This window comes from Desmodus rotundus, chromosome 2 (assembly GCF_022682495.2).
Source record: "Desmodus rotundus isolate HL8 chromosome 2, HLdesRot8A.1, whole genome shotgun sequence".
NCBI classification, from domain to species: domain Eukaryota; kingdom Metazoa; phylum Chordata; class Mammalia; order Chiroptera; family Phyllostomidae; genus Desmodus; species Desmodus rotundus.
In genome coordinates, this window is record NC_071388.1 from 52348107 (window position 1) to 52372753 (window position 24647).

General features: G+C 35.1%; 1 protein-coding gene and 1 pseudogene across 2 annotated transcripts in view; both read left to right on the forward strand.

The window, feature by feature from the left end:
• U2SURP (U2 snRNP associated SURP domain containing) overlaps positions 1 to 23062 on the forward strand; it is a 45365-nt gene extending 22303 nt beyond the window's left edge. For both annotated transcript variants that reach the window (XM_045192052.2, XM_053918233.2), the window contains exons 14-28: positions 1278 to 1382; positions 2441 to 2507; positions 2584 to 2747; positions 4158 to 4320; positions 4714 to 4793; positions 5649 to 5736; positions 7308 to 7430; positions 8730 to 8886; positions 9919 to 10014; positions 10672 to 10738; positions 14250 to 14409; positions 16762 to 16872; positions 19159 to 19277; positions 20443 to 20619; positions 21700 to 23062. In XM_045192052.2, coding sequence (XP_045047987.1) covers positions 1278 to 1382; positions 2441 to 2507; positions 2584 to 2747; positions 4158 to 4320; positions 4714 to 4793; positions 5649 to 5736; positions 7308 to 7430; positions 8730 to 8886; positions 9919 to 10014; positions 10672 to 10738; positions 14250 to 14409; positions 16762 to 16872; positions 19159 to 19277; positions 20443 to 20619; positions 21700 to 21838 — 1816 coding nt within the window. In that variant the 3' untranslated portion in view covers positions 21839 to 23062. The remainder of the gene's footprint in view (positions 1 to 1277; positions 1383 to 2440; positions 2508 to 2583; positions 2748 to 4157; positions 4321 to 4713; positions 4794 to 5648; positions 5737 to 7307; positions 7431 to 8729; positions 8887 to 9918; positions 10015 to 10671; positions 10739 to 14249; positions 14410 to 16761; positions 16873 to 19158; positions 19278 to 20442; positions 20620 to 21699) is intronic.
• Positions 3248 to 3997, forward strand: LOC112300992 (large ribosomal subunit protein uL13 pseudogene; annotated as a pseudogene).
• Positions 23063 to 24647: the final 1585 nt, after the last annotated feature.

The window sequence follows — 24647 nt, forward strand, 5'->3', positions numbered from 1 at the left end:
GTGTCCACTTAAGTAGGTTTGTTGGAAAACCATGAGAAAATAATTATAATCACCATGAGATAAACTATTTTACTGTTCACGTACTCTGAAGCAGGCATTCTAGAGCCAAAAAATCTGTCTTATTCTATAACTATATATTTATTTATATTCTAGCAGTTACATAAACTTAATCTCTTGATTTGAGCTGAGAATGCCGAAGGTGTAATTTGTGTGCCTTGTATAAGAGCCAATATCCTTTTGCTTTTCCCAATTATTATTTGCCAACTCTATGCTGGGGAATTGGTGAAATGAAAAATTAAAAACAGCTTACAATAAGTTGAGTCATTTTGCCTGACATCATAATCCATGTCTAAAATTCTGTTTGGAGTCTAATAAGGTATAATATGGTTTTAGGACCCAGCTTCAGATTTTAAAAATAAAGACTTTCTATGAGCCTAACCCATAAAATAAATGTATTAAAAAGTTACGTGTTTATTTTTGGCTTAAATACTGAAAATTAATTGTTATGAAAAAATGTGAAGGGCATCCCACCATGGCCCTTATTTTGGAATATTTTGGAAAGAGGACTCCATTTAAGGCTGTGGCAGTATAATTGCTTCATTGATTCATAATACACAGGCAAAATTATACATGTCATGAATTGTGTGAACTAGTTTGAAGTGTGGTCCAAAGGGATGTTGCCTCATTAAAGGTCAGATTTAATGAAAACTCCATCTGCTATATGTGTACCAGAAAAATCACAGGAGTTAGATGGATTTTTTATTAGGTCAGGCCTTATATTTGTTAAATGGTTTTGCATTTTTATAAATGATAGTGATGTGTATAACATTTGAATACTACCAGAAAGGTGTTTGGTCTAGTAATATTTTCTTTTAAAACTGAGATAGTGTCTAAGATTTTAGATGGCTATGATAACATGTAAGCTGTAAGTTACTGATATTTACATATTTGCAGCTTTCTAATTAGTTGTGATTCATAATTTAATGTTTTGCATTTGGAAAGTGAAATTAAGTGGCATTTAGAAAATTAAATCTTTATCACTATGAAGCTGTGTTGTGATTTCCTGCCCTCCCTTTACCTTTCCTCCCCCTCCCATTCCCTGTCCCCACCGTCCCACTCCCTCTTAATGCACAAGGCTCCAGGGTACTTTTTGGTATAAAATTCTCGATTAGTCAGCAGAATCATTTTTTTCTGCACAATATAGTAACTTAGGTCAAGTGTAGTTTTATATAGTGGTAGGTCTGAATCCATTTTCTTTAACTTTGTTGTTGTTGTAGGAATTTGCTCGCCCTGATACATCGAATGATAGAGTTTGTTGTACGTGAAGGGCCAATGTTTGAAGCTATGATTATGAACAGAGAAATCAACAATCCCATGTTCAGGTGTGCATTTTTCTGAATGTGATAAAATACCCATATAAAATTGACCATTTTTATGTGTCCAGTTCAGTGGCATACGTATGCTCACATTGTGTAACTGTCACCACTGTCCATCTCCAGAACTTTCTCATCTTCCACAACTGACACCTCGTGCTGCTTAGCCACCTCCCCATTCTCTTGGTCCCCAGCTCCTGGCAGTCACCATTCTGCCCTGTGTCTTTGAATTTGGTCACTCTGGGTATCTCATCTAAGTGGGATTATATAGTATTTGTGCTTTTGTGGCTGATTTATTTCACTTAGAATAATGTCTTCGAGGGTCATCCATGTTGTAGCATTTCTTGAAATTTCATTACTTTGAAGTTTGAAGTATATTCCATAGCATGCATGTGCCATGTTTCATTTATCATCAGGCATGACTTTTAAAAATACTTTTTGCTTCATGTTGGAATTAAAATATTTCCAAGAGTAAACTTCTAAAACTTTCAGGTTATTTTGCAATGGGGTGAGAAGGCAGTTTTAATTAATTGGACTAGAATGATCTTTGGTCAGTTTTCCATCTGATTTTGATTTAGTTAACTAAATAGCATTGTTTTTTAGCATTCTTTAGGAGGGAAATACATTTCATTATTCCTTTTCAATGAAAGAGTCTCATAAGTGAGGTACAGTAGAACAAATAAGATTTATAGGAAATTGCTTATCTTCTGAATGGATAAGCTATCTAAGACATTCAGTTAACACTTTCTTAAGTAGTTTAAAAACTTCTCTTTGAAATTATATCTTGGAAAAATCTCTTCATTGTCAGACACAGTATCTGACACATGAGTGTTCAATAAAATTATGACTCAGCAAGATACATACATACTTTTTTCAGTCCTGAAGGCAGTCTGAGGCTGGGGTGAGGAAAGGCACAGATGGCACATGGCATGAGTAAGGATTTCTCTTTAGCAGTCTTTGCTTTGGTTTTATTTAGAACTAAATAGGCAAATATTTCTTACCTATTTATATTTACTTGAATACAGTTCTTTGTTAAAGAATGTGGTGTTTAATTTGTTTTGTTTTAGATTCTTATTTGAAAACCAGACACCAGCCCATGTTTACTATAGGTGGAAGCTTTACTCTATTCTGCAGGCAAGTAGAATCAATTACTTTGTTAATTTCGACTGAGATACTGGAGCTTTCTGATAACATTCTGGGTATTTATTAGGGAGATTCTCCAACTAAATGGCGGACGGAAGACTTTCGTATGTTCAAAAATGGATCTTTTTGGAGGCCACCACCATTAAATCCATACCTGCATGGGATGTCAGAAGAGCAAGAAACAGAAGCTTTTGTAGAGGAGCCTAGTAAGAAGGGAGCACTTAAGGAAGAGTAAGATTGTTTTCCTTTCTGTCACATATTTGGAATAGTTGCTTTAATGGTTGCTTTAATTAATGTTCTTACTAAGATGTTAACCTTAATTAAATTTTTTTCACATGTGTTAAAAATGGTAGCATCTCATGGTATACTTGGTCATTTTAAACCTCTTAGCAAGAATAAATTTGTGCTCTATGGACCTTGACCTCTTCCTACTGACAAAATTAGTGATCTTTTCAAGCAGTGGTTCACTGGCAGTGGAATACTTCAGATTCTTACAGAAATTATCTCAAGAGTCTTAGAATTTTTGCCTCTCTGAATGCAACCTAAACAGGAAAACTTAATCTATGGCTTAGTGAGGTCAGATGGTTGACTGTTTAAAGCCTTTCTATAGAGTTTGCAGAGTGGGGCCACCATGGATGCATAAGTTATTATTAGTACTCAGTCAGCTCTGGTACAGTGCAGTTAACCTAGCTCAAGAAGCAGAAACATCTTTTTCCAAATGGCTGCTAAAGATGGCAGAGAGGCAGGACCTGGTGCTTGATGGCCAAGGCCATCTCTTGCATGTGTAATTGCCATTGTGGCCAAGTAGGTACTGCTGGGCCAGAAGGTGGTGGTTGTGTGTTGCGAAGGCATCAACATTTCTGGCAGTTTGTGTAGAAACAAGTTGAAGTACCTGTCCACCCTCTGCAAGCAGGTGAACGACAACCCACCCCACAATCCTACCACTTCCCAGCCGCTAGTGGCATGTTTTGACAGACTGTAAGGCATGCCAAGTGAGGCCAGGCTACTCTGGCCTCCTCAAGGTGTTTGATAGGATCCTTCCACCCTGTGACTTGAAAAGTGAATGGTGGTTCCTGCTGCCTTTATGGTTGGGTGTCTGAAGTGTACATGGAAGTTTGCCTACCTAAGCCCCTGGCTCATGAGATTGGCTGGAAGGACCAGGTAGTCACAGCCATTCTGGAGGAGAAAGAGGAAGGAGAAGGCCCAGATCCAGAAAAATTATTCTTCCTCATATAAGTTCTTCAAAAAATGTAACATATTTGGGGGAATTACTACAACTCAGATTTAACACAATTTATTCATCAGGATTATTTTACTGTTTGGGTTTTATTTTTTTAAAGCTTTTATTTTATTTATTTTTAGAGAGAGGGGAAGGAAGGGAGAAAAAGACAGAGAGAAACATCAGTGTGTGGTTGCCTCTCACATGCTCCCTACCTGGGACCTGGCCCATAACCCAGGCATATGCCCTGACTGGGAATTGAACCAGCGACCCTTTGGTTCGCAGGCAGGCACTCAATCCACTGAGCCACACCAGCCGGGTACTGTTTGGGTTTTAAAGAAATTAGTTTATGAGCAGAAACTATAATGGCATTTGAAATTTATATTTAAAAATATTTACAATTTTACAAAATTTGTATTTAGACAGAGGGACAAATTAGAAGAAATCCTGCGGGGGTTAACTCCGAGGAAGAATGATATTGGAGATGCAATGGTTTTTTGTCTAAATAATGCCGAAGCTGCTGAAGAAATAGTGGATTGCATTACGGAGTCATTGTCTATCTTAAAGACACCCCTTCCCAAAAAGGTATGGGGATGATTTTTCTTTATGGGACATTTAAGTAAGTAAAAGGGAGATAGGTAATAGTTGACTTTTTGAATTGAGATTGGTTTCCTTTTTACATGAGGAACTTGACTGAGGAGATCTTTCATATGCAGTCCTGTTGTGTTAATTGACACACAAGTTATCAAGAGATTGAAATGTAAATGATTTACAAATTTTATCCCTGCAAAATCATGGTTGTGGTGATGTTGAATTTCTTATAACTATTCTGATTAGTCTTGATTATTAAATTACAAATAATCATTATCCTTATGACACTGATTCCAAAAAATTCAGTATGAAAATTTTTTTCTAGATATATTGTTTACTCATGGATTTCATTTTTAATCGGTTTTATGTTATCTTTTGGTATTCTAGATTGCTAGATTATATTTGGTTTCTGATGTTTTGTACAACTCTTCAGCAAAAGTTGCCAATGCTTCATATTATAGGAAATTGTAAGTATAATATTGTAAAGTGATATTCCTGAAATTATTTAAGGGGAAGGAGTTCAGAAGAGAGGATTGTTTTATTGACACTCCAATAATAAATAATTTACATTTCTTCGTAGGCATAGGATTTTCTAAAAAAATTGGATTGCGTTCATTGAACTAAACCAATTTAAAATAGTAGTAACTGTTTTAATTGAATATCTAGCCACTTGTGTAATAAATAAGATGAAACAATAGAAATAATAGCAAACATAAAGGAAGAGATAAAAGGCAAAGATTAACTATAGAATAAGTGTTTTTTTCTGATCATCATTGCATTGTTGTAGTTCATTGCTAATGTTTCCCTGGGAGGCAATCGGAAATTATGTTCCTCTACTGTAATTAACATATAACTCTTACTGTAGTTCCCCAGAGTTCCTTTTTGGAGTTTCTTTTATGAATTAAGGAAATTTTTCTCTAGTAATTGACTATGAAAGGAAATTTGGAGGTGTGGATTCTAATTTTAGCTCTGTTAGTTTTTTTGCCTTGGAAAAGTCACTTGTTTCCTTCTTTATAAAACTAAAAGAGATGAGACTCAATGGCTAAAAGTGTCCTAGATGTAAAGTTTCTTGCTAATCCAGGGAACTACTACGTAAGATTTTGTAGGAGAAAAATTCAGAATTATAGGAGTTAAAGAAGTTCAAGTACAGTTTCAGAATTGTTTAGTTCTTGATTTTTTTTTAAAAAGATTACTTAATTTATTTGTATGGGGGTTTTTTTGTTTTTTTTTTTTAAGTCCAGGAGGGGTTTGACTAGCATGCTGAAGTAGATAGGGATTTTAAAACAAATTCTATTGTAAAGAATATATTATTTCATTTTCAGTTTTGAAACAAAGTTATGTCAGATATTTTCAGACCTCAATGCTACCTATCGTACAATTCAAGGCCATTTACAGTCTGAAAACTTTAAGGTATGTTTACTGTTTCATTATTTTTGCCTTAGTGTTGTATATAGGGGTGAGGCCTGGGAAGCGCCTTGGAGGGCTAGGAAAGTACATACGACAAGTATAAAACATAACTTAGATGTTTCAGAAATTATTTTAAAATTTACTGCAGTGTTACTTTCATTATCAGAAATACCTGAGATTTTAAAATAATAATCTAGTGTTATTTTGCTGTTTATTTTACTTTTAAGTAATTTATTTAAATAGAATATTAGTTTCCTCTTTTCTCAAAACACATTCAGAAGATCCCTTGTTTTATAATGGCATACAGTAATGAACCGCTTAACGGTGCAGGTGGTTCTATAAGATTATAATGGAGCTGAAAAATTCCTATCCTAGTGACATTGTAGCCATCATAACGTCGTAGCACAGTGCATTTTCACATGTTTATAATGATGCTGGTGTAAACCAACCTACTTTGCTGTCAGTCATATAAAAGTACAGTTCATACATACAAGTATGTATAATCCATAGTGCTTGATAATGATAAGAAATGACTGTGTTACTGGTTTGTGTATTTACTGTACTTTTACTGTTATTTTAAAGTGTACCCTTTTTATTAAAAAAAAAGTTTGCTGTAAAATAGTATGTTGTATTGTCTGGCAGCAGCCTCATAAATCTCTTGAATATCATTTTCTCTTGTGCTTGATTTAATCTCATGTTTTGTGCAGTGTCATGCTGTACAGGCTTGTAGCCCAGGAGCAGTAGTCTGTACCATAGAGCCGAGGTGTGTAGTAGCTGTACCATCTAGGTGTGTGTGTACATTGTACGATGTTTGCACAGTGATGGAATTGCCTAACAATGCATTCCTCAGGGTGTATCCCTATTGTTAAGTAGTCCATGACTTGTATAATTTGGGTAGGAACATACATTTTAGTTACTCATGTTTATAAAGTATTTGCATTATTGTTTTTTTATAACCTTAAGCTGCAAGCCAGTGTTAGGAAAAACCAAACAAAAAACCTTAAAATTGAGTAAATAGATACACTTTCATGGTAAGAAGATTTTTGGGAGGAAATTTTTTAGCTTCTGAAGATGCCCAATGATCCCATCTTTTAGGGGATTCAGACAAACAACTCCACTTAAAAATGTTTTGACTTTAAATGTTGACCATAATTAGAGTTTATATAGAGAGACTTAGGGATGGGAGAGAAAAAAGTGTTAGAATTAGGAAGTACTTCATTGGATCATAAAGAAATTTGGGTCAAATCTTGCCTACTTTGCTATCCAGCTTTTACAAGTTTCTAGGATAGTGTGCCCCAGAATGTGGCCTTACGTATACTACTAGTATATATGGGACATTGATCTTAAGTGATCGAGGGCAAATAGTAACTGTTTCTTTTTCATTATATTTATTTTGAGTTTTTTAAAATTCAAATGTGGCATTGATTTGTTAAAAACATGGCAATGATAGTTTTTAAATTTTAAAAATGTTGGTTTAAAGAAAAATTTAGCAAATTGTGATGTTAATTTTCATGTGGTAACGTTTGAGACATTGTCCTAAATAATAATTCATTGTCTTTTCCCTATTTATTTAGCAACGGGTAATGACATGCTTTAGAGCATGGGAAGACTGGGCAATTTATCCAGAACCATTTTTGATCAAACTACAAAATATTTTCTTAGGACTTGTAAATATTATTGAAGAAAAGGAAACAGAGGTAGGCACTCAGCGTATTTGCCTGATTATTTTATTTATTGATTTGAGAGAGAGGAGAGGAAGGGGGATAGAGAGAAAAAGATAGATTTGTTGTTCCACTTTTCTGCATTCATTGGTTGATTCTTGTGAATGCCCTAGCTGGGGATTGAACCTGCAACCTTGGCATTACCAGGACAATGCTCTAACCAACCTGGCCAGTGCCTTGTCTGACTATTATTTCTGGAGGTGTGATATGTTAGAGATGTAGCATTTCTTTGTGAAAATATTTATTCTTCACCACTAAATAGTGGATTTTGTTACTGGAATTGCAAGAACCTAGGAGTTGAGATTATGTGTAATAGGAATTCTCTGTTTTGTGTCCTTATATGAAAATTGGTGACTGTTTTTTTATTTGATGACATGAAAAGATTTATAATATTTTAGTAGAAAAATGAGTAATAGAGCAATATATATATAGCATGATTTTATTTTGTTAGACTAAAGATAGCTATATAATAAATATGTACATGAAAAAATGTACCACAATGATAGTGGATTCTATTCATCACCGTTCTGTGCTTTTTACCTCCTCAGTAGTTCTTGAATCCTTCCTCTTTATTTCTGTAATTCTAATCCAGCTATCATATTTCCCCTTTCATTCTTACAGGATCCTCCTAATTGGCCTCCCTGCTCCAACTACATGGTCCTTGTTTCAATTTCTTAAATGTTCAATGTTTCCTCCTACCATAGGCCTTTGTACATGTTTCTCCCTCTTTCTAGAACATCTTTTCTTTACCTGAGATCCTTCAGACCTGAGTTTAAGTATAACTTCATAGCTTCTTCTCTAACCTCTGTAGGTGAAACCAACTTCTTGTATATGCGTACTTACTGCATACTCTTAATAGTATGATATACTATACCAGTAATATCCTCCTTGTTAGAGTAGTCACCTTAGTTGCAGTCATATGTGTACTGTTGTGATTATCTGTTTGCTTCGTTCCCCTCTCCTCCCAAATTCTAAGCTCTATGACAGAAGGGACCAAGGGGCCAGGCATGTTTTTACTCATCATTGTATCCTCAGAGCCTCACATGGTGCGTGGCTTCAGTAAGCCCTTGGTAGATATTTGATAAATAATGCACAAATGACTGCTGCTGCTTTGTCAGACTGGATGATAAAATATATTCTTATATCCTCATATTGGACCTGGGCATGTGGGTATCCAGTTATTCGTTTGTACAGAATTGCAGATGAATCTCTAGCAATATGACTTCAGCAAGTTAAAGAAAATTTTACAATACTATAGTATGTGTGTTTCCACAGGATGTTCCAGATGACCTTGATGGTGCCCCTATTGAGGAAGAGCTTGATGGTGCACCTTTAGAAGATGTGGATGGAATTCCTATTGATGCTGCTCCCATTGATGATCTTGATGGAGTTCCTATAAAGAATTTTGATGATGATCTTGATGGAGTACCTTGTAAGTTCAGATTTCAGACTGATTAAGTCTCGCTAATAAGTTTGATTCCAAAACTTTAATTTTCACACAAGCTGATATGGAAAAAGATTATAATTTCTGCTTAAGGTGTCAGATATTAACTTTTTTCTCTTTCTTATTTCTGCCTTTTCAGAATTCATATAGCCAGTAATACAATTAACTGTGCCAAGAAAAAGGTTTTCTTGTCACATTTCTTTGTTTGGACGGTTAATCTTTTATATGAACAAATTTTTCCTTTTGTCTTAATTGTGAGGAAACTATAGGTAGAATTTTGTGCTCAATTGTTTTCATAATCTTAGGTGCCTGGTTTGATCAGTTCTGTTTTTATTATTAGTCTTCCTAACTAATAGGTTCCGTTTTTCTAGCTGCCTAACATCAGTTTTGGAAATAAGAATTATACATAATTGTCATTACATTTGAATTATGTTAAGATACTGACCAGTATCTGAAATCTATGGTTTAAACAGTTTTAAGTGAAGGTATTAAATATTCTTTTACTTTTTCTCCATTTGCTTGAGATACTAATAACCTATGTGTTCTGAGTTGATTTGTATACTATTTAAAAACTGGATTTCAGATGCAGAGAATTAGATAGTCATAATCCTTGGTTTTGGCACTTGAGTTATTGGTTCATTTGCGGCCTTATTTTACTTTTTAATAGTGTAGTGCAGCAGTTTTCAGCCTTTTCATCTCATGGCACACAAACCAATTACTGGAATTCTGGGGACCACCAAAATTTATTTTTTGCCGACTGACAAAAAAAATAGGTATAATTTTGATTCATTCATACTGTACACCTGTTGTTTGTTGGCTGTTGTCATTTTTTAATTTTATAATCTGAGGGAAAAGAGGTCAGTGCCCCTGAATAAATAGTCAGGTATTGCTTAGTCAGGTATTAATGTTTTAAAAATTCTTGGGACACACCAGTTGAAAATTGCTGTTATAGTGAACACTCACAAACTCTTTAAGTCTTCCCCTAGAAGTTAGGGATAATGGCTTATCTTTCCTCAATAGTGGATGCGAGTGAAGACTCAAAGAAGAATGAGCCTATATTTAAAGTTGCCCCTTCAAAATGGGAAGCTGTAGATGAATCTGAATTGGAAGCACAGGGTGAGTAAAATCAAATACTGAGCTTTAGGAAACTCAGTACTTGGGTATGTTTGTGTGTGTTTTCCTTTTGTGTTTTACAAAGTTTCAACCTGAAAACCCAGTGTTATATTTTATGTCCAGTGGCTAAATTTTCATTGTGGTGGTGGTTATAATTTTCTTGGATCTTTTAGTTTTTATGCTTTGAGAGTAATTAGAGAAATCACTAAAAACCTTTCAGGTTAAGGCATTTCAGTAGAAAATGGAGATGGGAGACTATTTGTAAATTTACTTAGAGGTCAGTTTCAGAGAAACCAAGCTCTGACCCTCCCATAGTGCTTATTGTAACCTTCCTTTCGTACTTGCTTGGACATGTATCCTCGTGCTCATAATCTGTAGTTGTAATATTTGTAGGTTCTAATGAAATAAATCTTAATTGTCCAGCACAGAAATAAGGATAACATTATTTGTCACTTCATGAATTTGAATAAAGTTATACATAGTGTATGTGTGAGGAGGAAAGAAATAGATTTAGCATAGAAATGGCCATTCAGAAAGAATAGATAAAGGTAGATAACCTCTGTAATATAAAATTTCAGTTCTGAAGCTGGGTTTCTACTCTGCTTCTGCAAAAATGCTAATTCACCTTACGGAATTACAGCTTTTTTTCTTTCTATTCAGCTGTAACAACTTCTAAATGGGAGTTATTTGACCAGCATGAAGAATCAGAAGAAGAAGAAAATCAAAAGTAAGAATCTAAGTTTTGAATATACTCAGCTGCTTACTGCATATGTGTTCCCTTTTTCATTAAAAGGTACTTGAAATAATAGTGAAGAGGGAAACTTCACAGTTAAAAAAAGTAAGAGGATCATTTTTAGTTCTCCATTGTTTTTCCAGTGAATAAAGAGCTTTAGATTTCTGGTTGTGCTACATCTGGTTACACTTTGCTTTTGAGTTGAGGTATTACATTCCCACTTTGTAGTTGCTGAGCAGTCACCTGCATTTATTTTAAATCTTCATTTTGGCTTCAGACAAAGTGATTATTAAAATGTGAATGGCAGGGTTTTGGTTCTGTTCTTTTGGATTGTACATTGCTGGAAAAACACATATTGCATTGTGATCAATCTGTTATTTAAATGTAAAAACTTCAAAAGAACTAAGATTAAAAGGAAGGAATGTTTTCTTTTAATGTATTAAGAAATTATTATTTTGAATTTTGCTCTTTAGTAATAACCCAAAAATTGTTTTTTGCATTTAACACCAAATGTAATTATAGGAATCCCTGCTCCCAAATTCACCTGCAAGTTTATATTAGTAGTTCTTAGATAGTACCTGACACCTTTATAAATCATTGCAAAGAAAGTTAATATTTTTAAATTGGAAAAGAGATGGCATCAAGAGCACAAAGTACAAGTTTCCTGTTTTTTAAAATCTTTGCCCTTTTATTGCTCTCAAATGGAAGAGTGAACAAAGGGACCTTTGTGTCCCTGTAGGATTTGGGCATAATATGGATTCAGTAGATGGGTATTAGTACCATTTAGATTGTTAAGGAAATGTGATTGATCAGTATTTGTGGAAACACAGTTTGATATGATGAGGAAAAGTTAGCAGCAGTAATTTCCACAAACGTCAGTGTGATTAGAACAAGTCAGCAATGGTTATGACAGAATATTTACAAAATACAGATGTGGTTTGCTGATGTAAATAGCTGTCTGAGGCTGTTTAGGAATATAAGAATTGGGAACAGTTCAATTTGCTTTAAAACATTGGTTTTTCTTAACCCTTTTTATATCTATAATCCCATTAATAAATATCTTACCATTGTGGAATCATTGCTTTAAGAATGAGTATGTGTACAATTTCCTAGGAGCTCTAAATCATAAAAGTAATTCTGTGGAAGTACAAAGAAAATAATTTTTCACATACAACTTTCTGATCCTTGAAATTTTCCTGTGTCTCACTACTGCTCTCTAGTGGCTGAATCCAAAATGCCTTTTTACTAAGGAACTGCTTTTTGCACTAGTAATTATTGTATGGTGGCAGAAATGTGATTTTAAAAATATATAGCACCAGAAATGTTTTGGAAAAAAGTTTCAAATAGTAATATAGCATAAATTGTAATGGATTCTGTATGTATTTAGTGTCTTGAATTTCCATTTCTTTAAAGAAGAGTGAGATGAAGCTGTGATGAGATCTGAACCTAAAATTGGTACCATAAGAGCTGAACTCAAAATCAATTAGAACACATTGCTTGGGCCTTAAAAAAAATAAAATAGCAATTATAAAATATTAAATATTTAAAATTATTGAAGTGTAGTGTAGCTCATTTAAAGTCTTAATAATATGGTTAATGTTTAATGTCTGGTCACTAGATCCTTTCTTATATATAAAATCATGCACATCTATTTTAAACAGAAATTATACAATACTGTACATAATATTTCTGACCTGTATTTTTCACTCTAGTATCATGGGTATTATTATTTCATGTCAATCTGCATATTTATCTGCTCTGTAGTCATCTGTTTCCAAAAGCAGTCATTCAGATGAGTGCACAAGAAAGTTTACCAAGGAATAGTTGAAGTTGTTAAAAAAAATTTTTTAACAAACGTAAATAACAGACTGGAATTTAAACATTTCCATTACATAGATACCACGATTTAATTAACTGTGTCATGTCCTTATTGATTGACCCTTTCTGGAGTAACCCTTCAGTAAACATCTGCATTTTATGCACACACACACACACACACACACACACACAGTTTAACCTTTTAGATAAGATCAGGCACATTCAGGGTGGTGTGGCCATAGACAATTTAACCTTTTAAAGCATCTGAAACACCTGTAAAAATTTTATGCACCAGAAAATGAGAAATTCTTGTGTTTCAAAAGTTAACTTAAAAATGCATTTAGGAAGTTTCTGACAAATTAATTAGAAATATTGAAAGGTTCATTTCCAAAAATAGGTTTTTTTTAATAGTTGGTTTTGACTTTGTCTTTATCTAAATATTGTATTGAGTTGTATCTATATGTGATATTAATGATTTGTGGGCTCTGAGAGTATTAAATTTATAAAGCATTTTAGTTATGTTCTGGAAAGGACCTTTGGATGAGAAATTAAAAAGCTAGTCTTCTCTTAGTATCATGTCTTTCCTGATTCTAAATTGTCAGTATTTTATCTGCCTTGCTTAAATTTTTCTCATTTGGTGTGAAAGTCTTATTATCAAACGCTAAAGTAATTAAATTTTTATTTGAAAAGAATTTGGTTATACTGTCTTCACGTTATTATGGATAGTTTTGTTTATGTACTAAAAGGACTCCTACTTATAGTGGAATGTTTTTAGTTACCTAAATACCAACGTATAAGGGTTTCTGAGGCTCCAGTGCTGAAGAGAAAGGGCATATTTACTAGGCTGAGCCAGTGATATAGTAGTATAATATTGTTTACTAGGAACTTTGTATATATACATAAACATTCTGAGTTTGGACTCGGATGGCTTGTCTAGCCCAGAGTTAACATATAAACACACAAAGTCCAGTCCCAGGACACACAACTCCTCCTTTTTTAAGCCCCTCATTTTTTCTATGTGCTTAAAGAACATTTTCTAAATCTTAAACTCTAGCAGTGATGACCAGCTTTTCACATAGTTACCTCTTGTCTATTTCAACTAGCTTGCTTCTGGTTCTTCTTTGTATCCCTTCCCATGGTAGTCACTTCATTCATTTTCTTCCTATCTCACATAGACCCAGCACAACTTTCAGAATCATTAGTGTGTGGCACTATTTAAAATTTACACATTGGTTTCCTTATTCCTAGGGTTATGTGCTAATCAAATAAGGTCTTTGCATGCTGCATTGTTTCCTAGTAACTTTGTGTTCCTCAAACTCACATATTCTAGTTTATAGGCTCTGCTGAAGGAAGGGTAAACATTAAGCTAAATGAAATCACTCAACTGTGATTTTATTTAAGTGCTACAAGGGAAAGCTTGTTGCAGAATGAAAGGCACACCTAACATAAGCAGAATTTTTTAAAGTATGATTTATGTTGAAGCCCAAACTTTTTCTGTGGAGGAAACATAAGTTTCATGAAATTGTCTCTATTGCTTGACCAAATATTTTGTAAAAAATGTTTTGGTGAAGAATTGCCTCTTAAGTTTTGTTAACTTTATTTAACCTCTAAGGCGGTTTAAGCCAGACTATAAAACATACTTTCTTTTGCTGCCTTGACATGCATTGTATTCTGCTTGCTTCCAAAGTCAAGAAGAAGAAAGTGAAGATGAAGATGATACTCAAAGTAGCAAATCTGAAGAACATCATTTGTACTCTAATCCAATCAAAGAAGAAATGACTGAGTCCAAGTTCTCTAAGTACTCTGAAATGAGTGAGGAAAAGCGAGCTAAACTTCGTGAAATCGAGGTTAGTATTGGAGTGACACTTAAGCTACACTGACCTTTCTCGTTTTCTACTGAACTAGGCTTCCTTTTCGTGTCACACCTTGGTACATCCTGTTCTCTTTCTGCCTAGAAACCATTATAACAGCTGACTTCTTTCAGGCCTCTTTGTGCAAGCATCGCTTGCGTCTTTTCCTATATCCTTTTTCTTACTCTTCTGGATTATCTTACTTCTCCTTGTTTATCTCTGTTGTGATTTTACATGCATTATGATGTGTATATTATGTTTTGTAGGGTTTTTTTTTATTACTTGATTGCTTGCTTAATGTCTGTATTCCCCACTAGGCTGTGATATCCAAGAGGGGAAAAGACCATGTCTGTTTTCTGTTTATCATTGTATCTTTAGTGCCTGGCACATAGGAGATCCTCTGAATTGATTATATCCGGCATTATGAGGTCCATTACACTTTGAGTGTGCATAGTATATAACTAAGAAAAGTAAGACATTTTCTGGCATGTTCAATTTATGTGTATATTTTATTACAGTAGGCTAATTTTAAGTATATGTACCTTTAGTGATGGGGAGAGAGTAAACATAAAGTGAGGCTTAACAATATGGAGGAGAAAAACTTATGGGAGAGTCCAAACTATCTCCAGCAAACTTTCCCTCTTACTATCTCCCTCCTTTTTTAATGCCTCTATTTATTACCTAGGGTTTTCCGACATGTTGGAGTGAGAAGGGTTTTATAACGGGAACTTCCTGTTCCTTGCCCCAAGGTGATGAAACAATCCCAGTAAATGTTAGCAGTAGTGTAGCAGTCAGTCCATAATTTCAAATGTGCACATTAGGGAATTTTAACACTCTGTCCATTCATTTAACAGCTTGTTTTTTGAATACCTAGTCTGTGTCAGTGTTATTCCTCTTACTCACTGATGATGTCTGTTAACATTGGTTACCGTATTTCCACTTCCCTACCTACTCTCAGTTGTGCTGTTACAAGTTCTTGTCTACCTCTTTCTCAGATATCACCAAGCCAAAAAGTTAACAGAGAAGTCATTTTGTTTTAACCTTACACAGAATCATGTGCCAATTATGAGTTGAGAGGAGGGATTTCAAAGTTAAGTTGATTCATTGTTCCTGGGATGTATTCAGTTAGACCCTTCATGGAATTAACTCAGAGCTCCTCCCAGCCTTACTGAACTGTGCCCTACTGATGTGATGGGACTGTTGGAGTGGAAACAAAGACTGAGTTCACTAAAGATGTATTTTCTTGATAATTGAAGTGACATTTTGATAATTAAAAATGTCAAAACAAACTGATCTCAAATGTTTTCTTTAATGGCATGAAGAAAAGAAACTGTAATTTAGCTTTTTTGTTCATTTGGATGGTTTTTATGAACGTTATTTTCACACTGTATTTGTATTTTTGTGATTTGTGTGTGCACACACCTCTTAAGTATACACATTTTCATACTTTGTGGTCTTTGACAATCTAGTGTCTCCTTTCTTTGCTAGACAGACACTCCATGATTGTTTCTCTTGCTCTTGTAGTGCTTACCTCTCACAACCTAACTCTTTGGGGATTTGCATAGTGAACCAAATTCTAATTTTAAAATGTAGATCTTTGGAGAATCAGATCCCAAATTCGTTATTGTGTTTAGATAATAAGTTCTTAAGGGCATGAGCCACAGTCATGGCTTTTGAGCCATCCCACGTGGTTGTGCAGAGAGCGGGTGGGTCCACACCTAATCGCTTGAACTCTGCAGAGTTGGGCTTGTCCAACAAGTGGCTTTCACATAAGGGAGTTTTATGTTGATGTTATATTTGGACTGAGTATTTATCAGTTGCTACCTTGCTGCATTTATGTTTTTTCTTTTTACACACTTTTTCAAATAAGACATTTTTAAAATTGAATTTATTGGGGTATAGGTTTCAAATATACAAGTCAATGAAACATCATCTGCACACTGCGTCATGGGCCCATTGCCCCAAGCAAAGTCTTTTTCCATCCCCATTTTCCTCCCTTTGTCCACCTTCACCTATCCTGACCCTTCTTTCCCTCAGGCCGTTAACATACTGTTGCCTGTGTGTTGTGTTGTATTGTATTGTGTGTTGTTGGTGTCTCTGGCTTCTGTATGTATGTTGCTTTTACTTAATCCCTTCACATTCTTTCATCCAGTCCCCCTTCCCCCTCCCCTCTGACAGCTGTCAGTCTGTTATGGGTATCCATGCCTCTGTTTCTGTTTTGTCTGTCAGTTTATTTTGTTCATTAGAGTCCAGCATATAAGTGAGGTCATATGGTATTTTTTTTAAAAAGGAGCAAGGCAGTAGTTGAGAAGCTATAGTAATGAAAAAAATTCATCTCTTACTTCACAGCTCAAAGTTATGAAGTTTCAGGATGAATTGGAATCTGGAAAAAGACCCAAGAAACCAGGCCAGAGCTTTCAGGAGCAAGTAGAACACTACAGAGATAAACTCCTTCAACGAGTAAGGACTAAATATCAATAACATGTGTTTTCCAAAGTTAACTCGTTTGACTACCTAGAGTATTGATATATTGGTGTGTTAAGGAAAATATATTTCAAATTACATCCTTGGATGTGTAAATAACTGGATACTGGTAGACAATTAAGAATATTTGAAATTTGATGTATTACAGTTATTTCAACTTGGAAAAGTGTTAGGGCCATAGCATAATGTTTTATTGTAAATACTACCTGTAAACAAGAAAATCCTGCTAAGAGTATGCTTTGAAACTGGGAGACCCTGTAGGAAGCGTATTTGTGACATCGAGACACCAGCAACCATGAGAAGTGGCATAGAGACAAAAAGATGGAAGTTGGGGTCGGGAAAGTTCATTTAGGACTCTTTCCTGTTGTTTTTAAGGAGGGATAGGATAGCAAGTGGTAGCCTACTTCATCATTGAACTCTAAACTTTTGAGGGACCTGATATTCTTGTACATTAAAAAATATGTAGGGGTACATAGAGTTTTAGAACAACCTATGTGACAATTATTGGGAGAACCCAGGAACTTCATTGTGACAGCTGTAGCTTGACCATCATTATAAAAAAGATTATATAGAAAGAGAAGTAGGAAAAAGCTAGAAGGGAGATTATCACTCCAGAGCTGTTAATGGTGAGGAACTGGTGTTGGGAGCAGCAGCACGGTGGGGCACCTTTGGCTCTGCATTGGCCTGCGGACTCCTTGGACCCGTCTGCTGTGCACGTGTGAAGCCTGCTTTTTCTCTGTGAAACTGGGTTGATAGTCCCAATTTTGCAGGATTGTGGGTTAGATAATAGCTACTATTATATTTTATTATTGAAGAAAAATGTTTATAATATTTTAAGTATTTTAACTATAGTTTGATTTCTATAAATTTTCAGTGAGGAAATACATCCACATATCACCAGAGGAAGTTAGTCCCCCCCCCCTTCAGCATCTGTTTAAATTTGTACTCTATATGATGTATTTTGAATAAAGATAAATGAGATTTGTAAAAAGACGCTATGTACCTGTACCACATGAATCCCTTTGGAAATGGTGTCACATGTTGACCTTTATGGGAGACTGTGCTTCAGGATGCTCGCTGACCCCAATGGCAGTGCTACACAAATTACCACGTTAGTCCTCCTGCATTCCAGACTGCAGTTGGAAAGGAGGCTGTGCTTCTTCAGGGAGTCTGTGAGGAGTCAGCAGACTGTAGTCATCACCTAATTTTTGTAAATAAACTTACGGATCGCAGCCGTTCTCCAGTGGAAGAGATGGATACCTTTGACAGAGACTGTATGGCCCGCAGAGCAGAAAATATTGACTGTCTCTTTACAGGAAGCACTTGCCAGTATCTGATAGAGGCTTCTTACCAGCTATCAGATAGCTTTCTTGATGCATACAGATCAGAGAAATTAAATTCCTTTTCATGAAGATCTGAGTTGGCTCTGTGGGGTCATTGTCTGTAGCCACTCCTTTAATTGTTTAATCAACAGAAATTATAATATCAAGTGAGAAGTGGCAATTGTGCATCTGAGGATAAGGAAATAAGTTTTTTACTGTTAATATAGTTGTATGGTCACATAGTCAGTTTTTACTTTCATAAAGTAGGATTTAAAATTTCCAATACAGTTGTGACTTGTCTCGCACTAATAAGATTTTCTGATGGATGGTTATTGTAGTTATCTGTTTTTCCTTTTCAGTCTATTGCTTCGGTGATAGCTCTCTTTTGATTAAATCAACTTGCTGTACAATTAGCAGTGTTGCTATTTTATAGCAGTCTGAGATGGCAAGGTCAATGTATTGTTAGTTTTTTTCCAATTTCTTCATAGAGGGAGAGAGAGCACTATACAGGTAGAAGTTATGAGCCTTAGCTCGAGAGCTTGAGCTCTAATCAAGACTTCATTCTGTGTGACCGTGGGCATGGTACTTAACCTTTCTGAGTCTCAATTTTCATCTCTAGAACTAGGATGAAAGTACTCTTCCTATGGGTGTTTTGAAAGGAATACATGAAATGGTATATGAAAGTTGTGTAGTAATTGCCTAGCCTATGGTAAGCACTTGGTAAATGTTTAGCAGCTGTCTCTGGTATCACTGTTAATATGCAAGGTAAGTAGAAGAGATAACTTTCTGAAAGAGTAGGAAATACTTTTTAAAATGGTAGTGTACATTCAGTAGTAATTTAAAATTAGTTAATTACAATAGAAGATAAAATATTACATAAATGAGATCAACTCAGATTGGTATTTTTTAATGACTAAATATTCTTTAAAAAAAAAAACAGGAGAAAGAGAAAGAATTAGAAAGAGAACGAGAAAGAGATAAGAAGGATAAAGAAAAATTGGAATCTCGCTCCAAAGATAAGAAGGAAAAAGATGAGTGTACTCCAACAAGGAAAGAAAGGTATGACATTTCTCATTTCGTACCTATACTGGTTTTAGGATTTAGAATGATGTTCCATTTTGTAATATTTTCATCAGCGATTCCAACAAACTAGAATAGTATTTTTTCACAATAAACATGTTTGGCTCCTACTTACAGGAGGCAGAATTAGCTGAGAAGTGGGACAGTTAGTTGGCACTTGGCTTAGTTAGCTGGAACATCATCCTTTTATCCCCTTACATGGTTTATAGGGTACCTTAGCTAAGAGTTCAGTTACCATATTAGGTATCAAATATAAGGCTTAAATTACTAAACAGCTTGCTACATCTTTCTTGTGCTTTCAGTGTGAGCATTCCTTCTGTGCTGAGTTTGTTACCTATAAATTTGAGTCTCCGAGTCCTATCTTGAAAGGAGATTGTGTGCCTAGACTCTGAGGACTTGCTCCTCACTTTGTCTTCATTCTAATAAAAATCACTTCTCTTTCAGGTTTTATATTTACTTTTATAGTCCCTAAATCTCTGATTTATTAGTGAAAATTGCTTCAGTTAACAGTTACCTTTTTTCCCTAATAAAAACCAAGTGAATGCACATAAAATTCTGGCTTAAGTCACTCTACACATAGTTACAAATAGCATAGTTATTGATTAAATAGTAAATCTATTACTTTTTTATCATTACTTTGATATAATTTCAGATTTACAGAAAAGTTGTATGAACAGTATAAAGAATTTCCAGATATCCTTCACCCATGTTTCCCAAATGTTAAATATTTCTACTTTTGCCTGATTTTCTTTTTTCCTTCCTCCTTCCCCCATCCATTTAAGAGTAATCTGCCAACATGATGCCCCATTTTTTCTTATCCATAGTAAAAGTTTAGCATTAAAAAAACTTAACTGATTAGAGACCTTAATGAAATTTTGTCCAGTGTCTCCATAATCTGTCTCATAGAAAAAGAAAATCCAATTTAGTCGAATTCAGTTTTTTGTCTTGATCAATCTGTCTTTAAGACTTAATTGGTTCTTGGTATAAAGGGCTTAGAATGCTGTTGGAAGATAACATCATTAAGGTTAGTGAAATGAAGCTAGTAGTGTAAACTAGTAGGAGTTAATAGCTAATCTACTAGAAAGAAATTGAATATTTGATCCTTTGCTCATGTATGGACTGTTCTGGGGGCTTTGTTCCATAGGAAAAGGCGACACAGTACGTCCCCTAGCCCATCCCGCAGTAGCAGTGGTAGACGAGTGAAGTCCCCGTCGCCAAAGTCGGAGCGGTCCGAGCGTTCAGAAAGATCTCATAAGGAGAGCTCACGGTCCAGGTCATCTCACAAAGACTCTCCTAGAGATGTTAGCAAAAAGGCCAAAAGGTAAATGCAAGTCGTTTTTTGCAGTATTTCAAACACCAATTTCCTTGTCACTCCACCAGCTTTTGAAAATAATTTGGTTCGTAGCCATTTTTTTTAAAGGATTTCAGAAAACCAAAGAGAGATACTTTGATTTTAGAGTATGCCTTCCCACCTCCCCATACACATCTCGTGACTAAAGCACAAGAAGGCTTCCAACAAGTAAAGACCAGGAAGAGTTTCCAGTGTTTCCTTTGAAATAGGGATCGCTGCTTTACTTTTCATCGTGTTCTTCTTTAGTTTCTAGAGAATATTCTTTGATTTTTGTCAAGGCTGAAAGAAAAATTCATCTCCTCCTATTCATCCTGCAATCTTAATAGCATGTTCTTGGGTAGAGACTTATGAAAATAAATACCATTTCAGTGTATAATTTAGTGTATGCTTTGTCCTTGTAGTTCCAAAAAAGTGGTTCAGAAATGTTTTATTTATCTGGTGCTATTTTCTTGAGAGCTAAAACTTTATTATTATAAGCATTTTACTAAAATCCTTACAAAATAGATAAGTACTTGAGTATATGTATATATGTATACATATAAATGCATTTATTTATTAGTTTTGGCTATCTTCATGAACAGTGCTTACAAAATCATGCTCTCTAAGTGGTTTCCTTGAGTGATAACTGCAATAGTTGGAGCCTTTTCCCTCAAAAAGATAGGCTACAAAGCTGTCTTTTGTTTAAAATTTTGTGAATGGCATTAGATGCCATTTTGAACTTTATCTTGTGGATTTAGAGGTTCAAACTTGGGGTGTATCAGTAACTTGGGTAAATTGTTAAAATTGCAAGTCCCCAATCCCCACCTTGAGATTTGGATTTCAGTAGAGCAGTATAGTAAGGTTCAGCAATCTGTACAAACGTGTGAATGTGTGAGAGTGTGTGTGTGTGTGTGTGTGTGTGTGTGCTGAGTGGGCAAAATATAAATCTGGGAAGTTGATGGCCTTTTGTATCTCACTGGCGTTTGTTGTTAAAGCTCACTGTAGAGAATTTAAAAAGTCAGTTTGAATCACAGGAGTACTGTGATAAATTGTTTTTGTTTGTTTCCTCAGATCACCATCTGGTTCAAGGACACCTAAAAGGTCTAGGCGATCACGGTCTAGATCCCCTAAAAAATCAGGGAAGAAATCCAGATCCCAGTCCCGATCTCCACACAGGTCTCATAAAAAGTCAAAGAAAAACAAACACTGACATAAAACTTTAAGATGCTGTCACTTATTGGAAATGCGATTTTGTTTTGTGCCTGAACGGTCTGGTTTTTTTTTTGTTTTGTTTTTTTTTTGTTTCTTTTTTAAATGAAAGAGCATTCCTGGGGTTTTTGTTCATTTGTCTGTGAACGCATGTGTACACTCATGAGTAACTGCATCTGTAGACCTGTCATTGTTTTATATTGTGTAAATTACTTTCGTTGTGGCTGTTTTCAAGATGAAATTTTTATTGTGATGAATTTCATCAGAAATGTGTACAATGGATCTGCTGGCAGTAGTAGTATTTTGTTTTAGGATGCTGTGACTTAGCAAAACTAATACAGATGTCTTCCCCCATTTTGTAGCTTTGACAATTTGGATTAGATTTCAAATAAAATCTGAAGAGAAAACCATAATGTTGTTTTTTTGCCCTGTTGGTGACATCAAGTCCCTTAAAGTCTTAACTGAGTTTAGCACTTGTTGTGTTTCTATACCTAATGCACTTTACAAGCTCCATTGTTCAAGCAGCTCGAGTTTTATGTTTATTAAAATGACTATAAAAATTAAGGGACCTGAGACCCCTATTTGGTAGGTTCTCCAGCCAGTTTCTTCAGTAGGGTTCTCTTGAGTAATACTGGTACCCAGAAATCAAAAGACGAGGTGAATGTGGCATGGCCTTTTGTTAATGGAATGGCTACCTAAAATATTTTTTCTTTTTTTCAAAGAAGCAGTATGATTTCAATACACTTAGCCTATGTCCTGAGCAACTCATTATTATTTGGGGAAGATTAAGTCTGCATCTTCTGATTTCATCGATCATGAAAGAAGTTTGTTTATTAACTTCTATAGCCAACGAGGGTTGGCTGTAGAATGTGTTGTTCGGTAGCTGCCCCCGGTAGCCCTCTGTAGGCTGTCTTCAAACCCTGCTGCTCATGTATGCCACAAGGTTCCGTTTCAGGAACCTTTGAGGGTTTTTGGTTAGTTCGGTTTTTTAAGATTTAATTTTAGCTTTAATTAAAATTTAAAAATGAAACAGTTAAGGAAACTTAACATCCAATGGTTTGTAAAGTCAAGGTGCAGAAAGTTGATTTAAACATTTGCAGAGTTAAAATCTGTTATGCAATGGGAAAAAATGGCTGCAGTCTGAGGAAGAAATAAGAATCATTGTATGATGTTGATCACAGTATTGCTATAAATGTAATGGATTAAAGGGCTGTGTGGACTTGAACTGACGCTGCTCTTTTTGAATCTGCCCGTTTCTCCTTTAGGCACTTCATACTGTGGTTTGATGGAGTTTTATTCACCTTAAAAGAGAGAGTAGAAAACTATTCCAATAATAGGTTGTTTTGTGTTAGCTTGCTTTTTAAAAACATCTTTTCAAGTTGTTTGCCTAGTCACAAAATAAAATAAGCTCTACACATTTTGTGGGAGTTAGGTGTATTAGCTCAGCAGTGAGGCATGCCATTTCCAAACTGGGCACACCTACACTAGCTTTAGAAATGAGCTGATCAGGTTATTTTACGTAGTGGTTACCAACATGCAGTATTGTTTGGAGGTTATTCTGTTGTTATTCACTCTCTTGTTTGTCCATATTGTTAGGAAATGTTAATTTCTAAATGTTGCTCAGAATAAACACAAACGTCTGGTGCTAGTTTTTAAAACCTACAAATACAGCCATTTTTAAAGTTACATGGTTTTATTCTCTCTCAGTTTATTGCCTGGGAGAATGGAATTTTATATAATGACCTTTCTTTGCAAAAATAATAATGTTTGAGTTGCTGCTGATTTGGGCATTCCATAACTCTAGTATAGGCTTCAAAATTAGGTAAAGATTCTGCCAGTCAAGTTGCAAGGAATGCTTCCTTCTCTCAAAAAATATCCCGGAGAAGTAGGAGTGAGTAGAAATTGTTAGGTCAATTTTGGGTGCTTATTTGTAGCATTTTTTTCTCCCGCAGTGGGATGTAGCAGTTCTTTTGATGTGGATCCAGATACAATGAATATTGTTCACAGTGGGTAAGACCAGCTTCCTTTTGGGTGGGTGGTGGGGATTGCTTAGGGTGGTAGAATATGTGTTCTCTGAAGTTTGTTAATGTATTAGGTTGCATTGGATTTTTTTTTCTGGAATTGCAAGTAATACTATTAGATAGGTTATTTTCAATTTTACTTAATGAGAAAATGTCTAAAATAAGCCTGTTTAATTCTCCATGGATTCTATGACATTTTCATGGGAAATATTCTACCATATTTTTATAATAGCATATTATTCATGTTTCCTATCTAAAAAACACTCTTAACTGGATAGTGAAATTTCTACAGGTTGACTAATCTGTTCACAGGCAGGGCCTTCTATTTACAGGAAATGCCCTGTTCTGGCTCTGTGGTGGATAATTGCTGTCTTCTGCCATGGCTATATATAAGGCAATCCTCTGTTGTCTAGTCCTCGTATAAAAAGCATGGAATAAACCCTTTACCTTCTAACCTAACATTTAACAAACAGGGATTCCTTACCGAGTTTATTACCATTTAATCTCCCTCTCTTCTACAGGTGAGAGAAAAATGTAAGTAAATGCTGGTCTATTTCTTACCAAAGAGAGACCTATGATTGAAAGAATCATGTTTGGGAATTTTCTTTTTTTGACATATATGCTTATTACTGTTAGTAAGTGTACAAACATTTTGGAACTGTAACGTGTTGCGAATTTAGAGATTAAAGAACTGAACAAAGAGCCCTGACCCCAAAGAATGCTCTTATTTGGCTCAGAATGTTTTTGCCTTTTAAGCTAAAGTTTGCAGAAGTTATTATACACTGACCT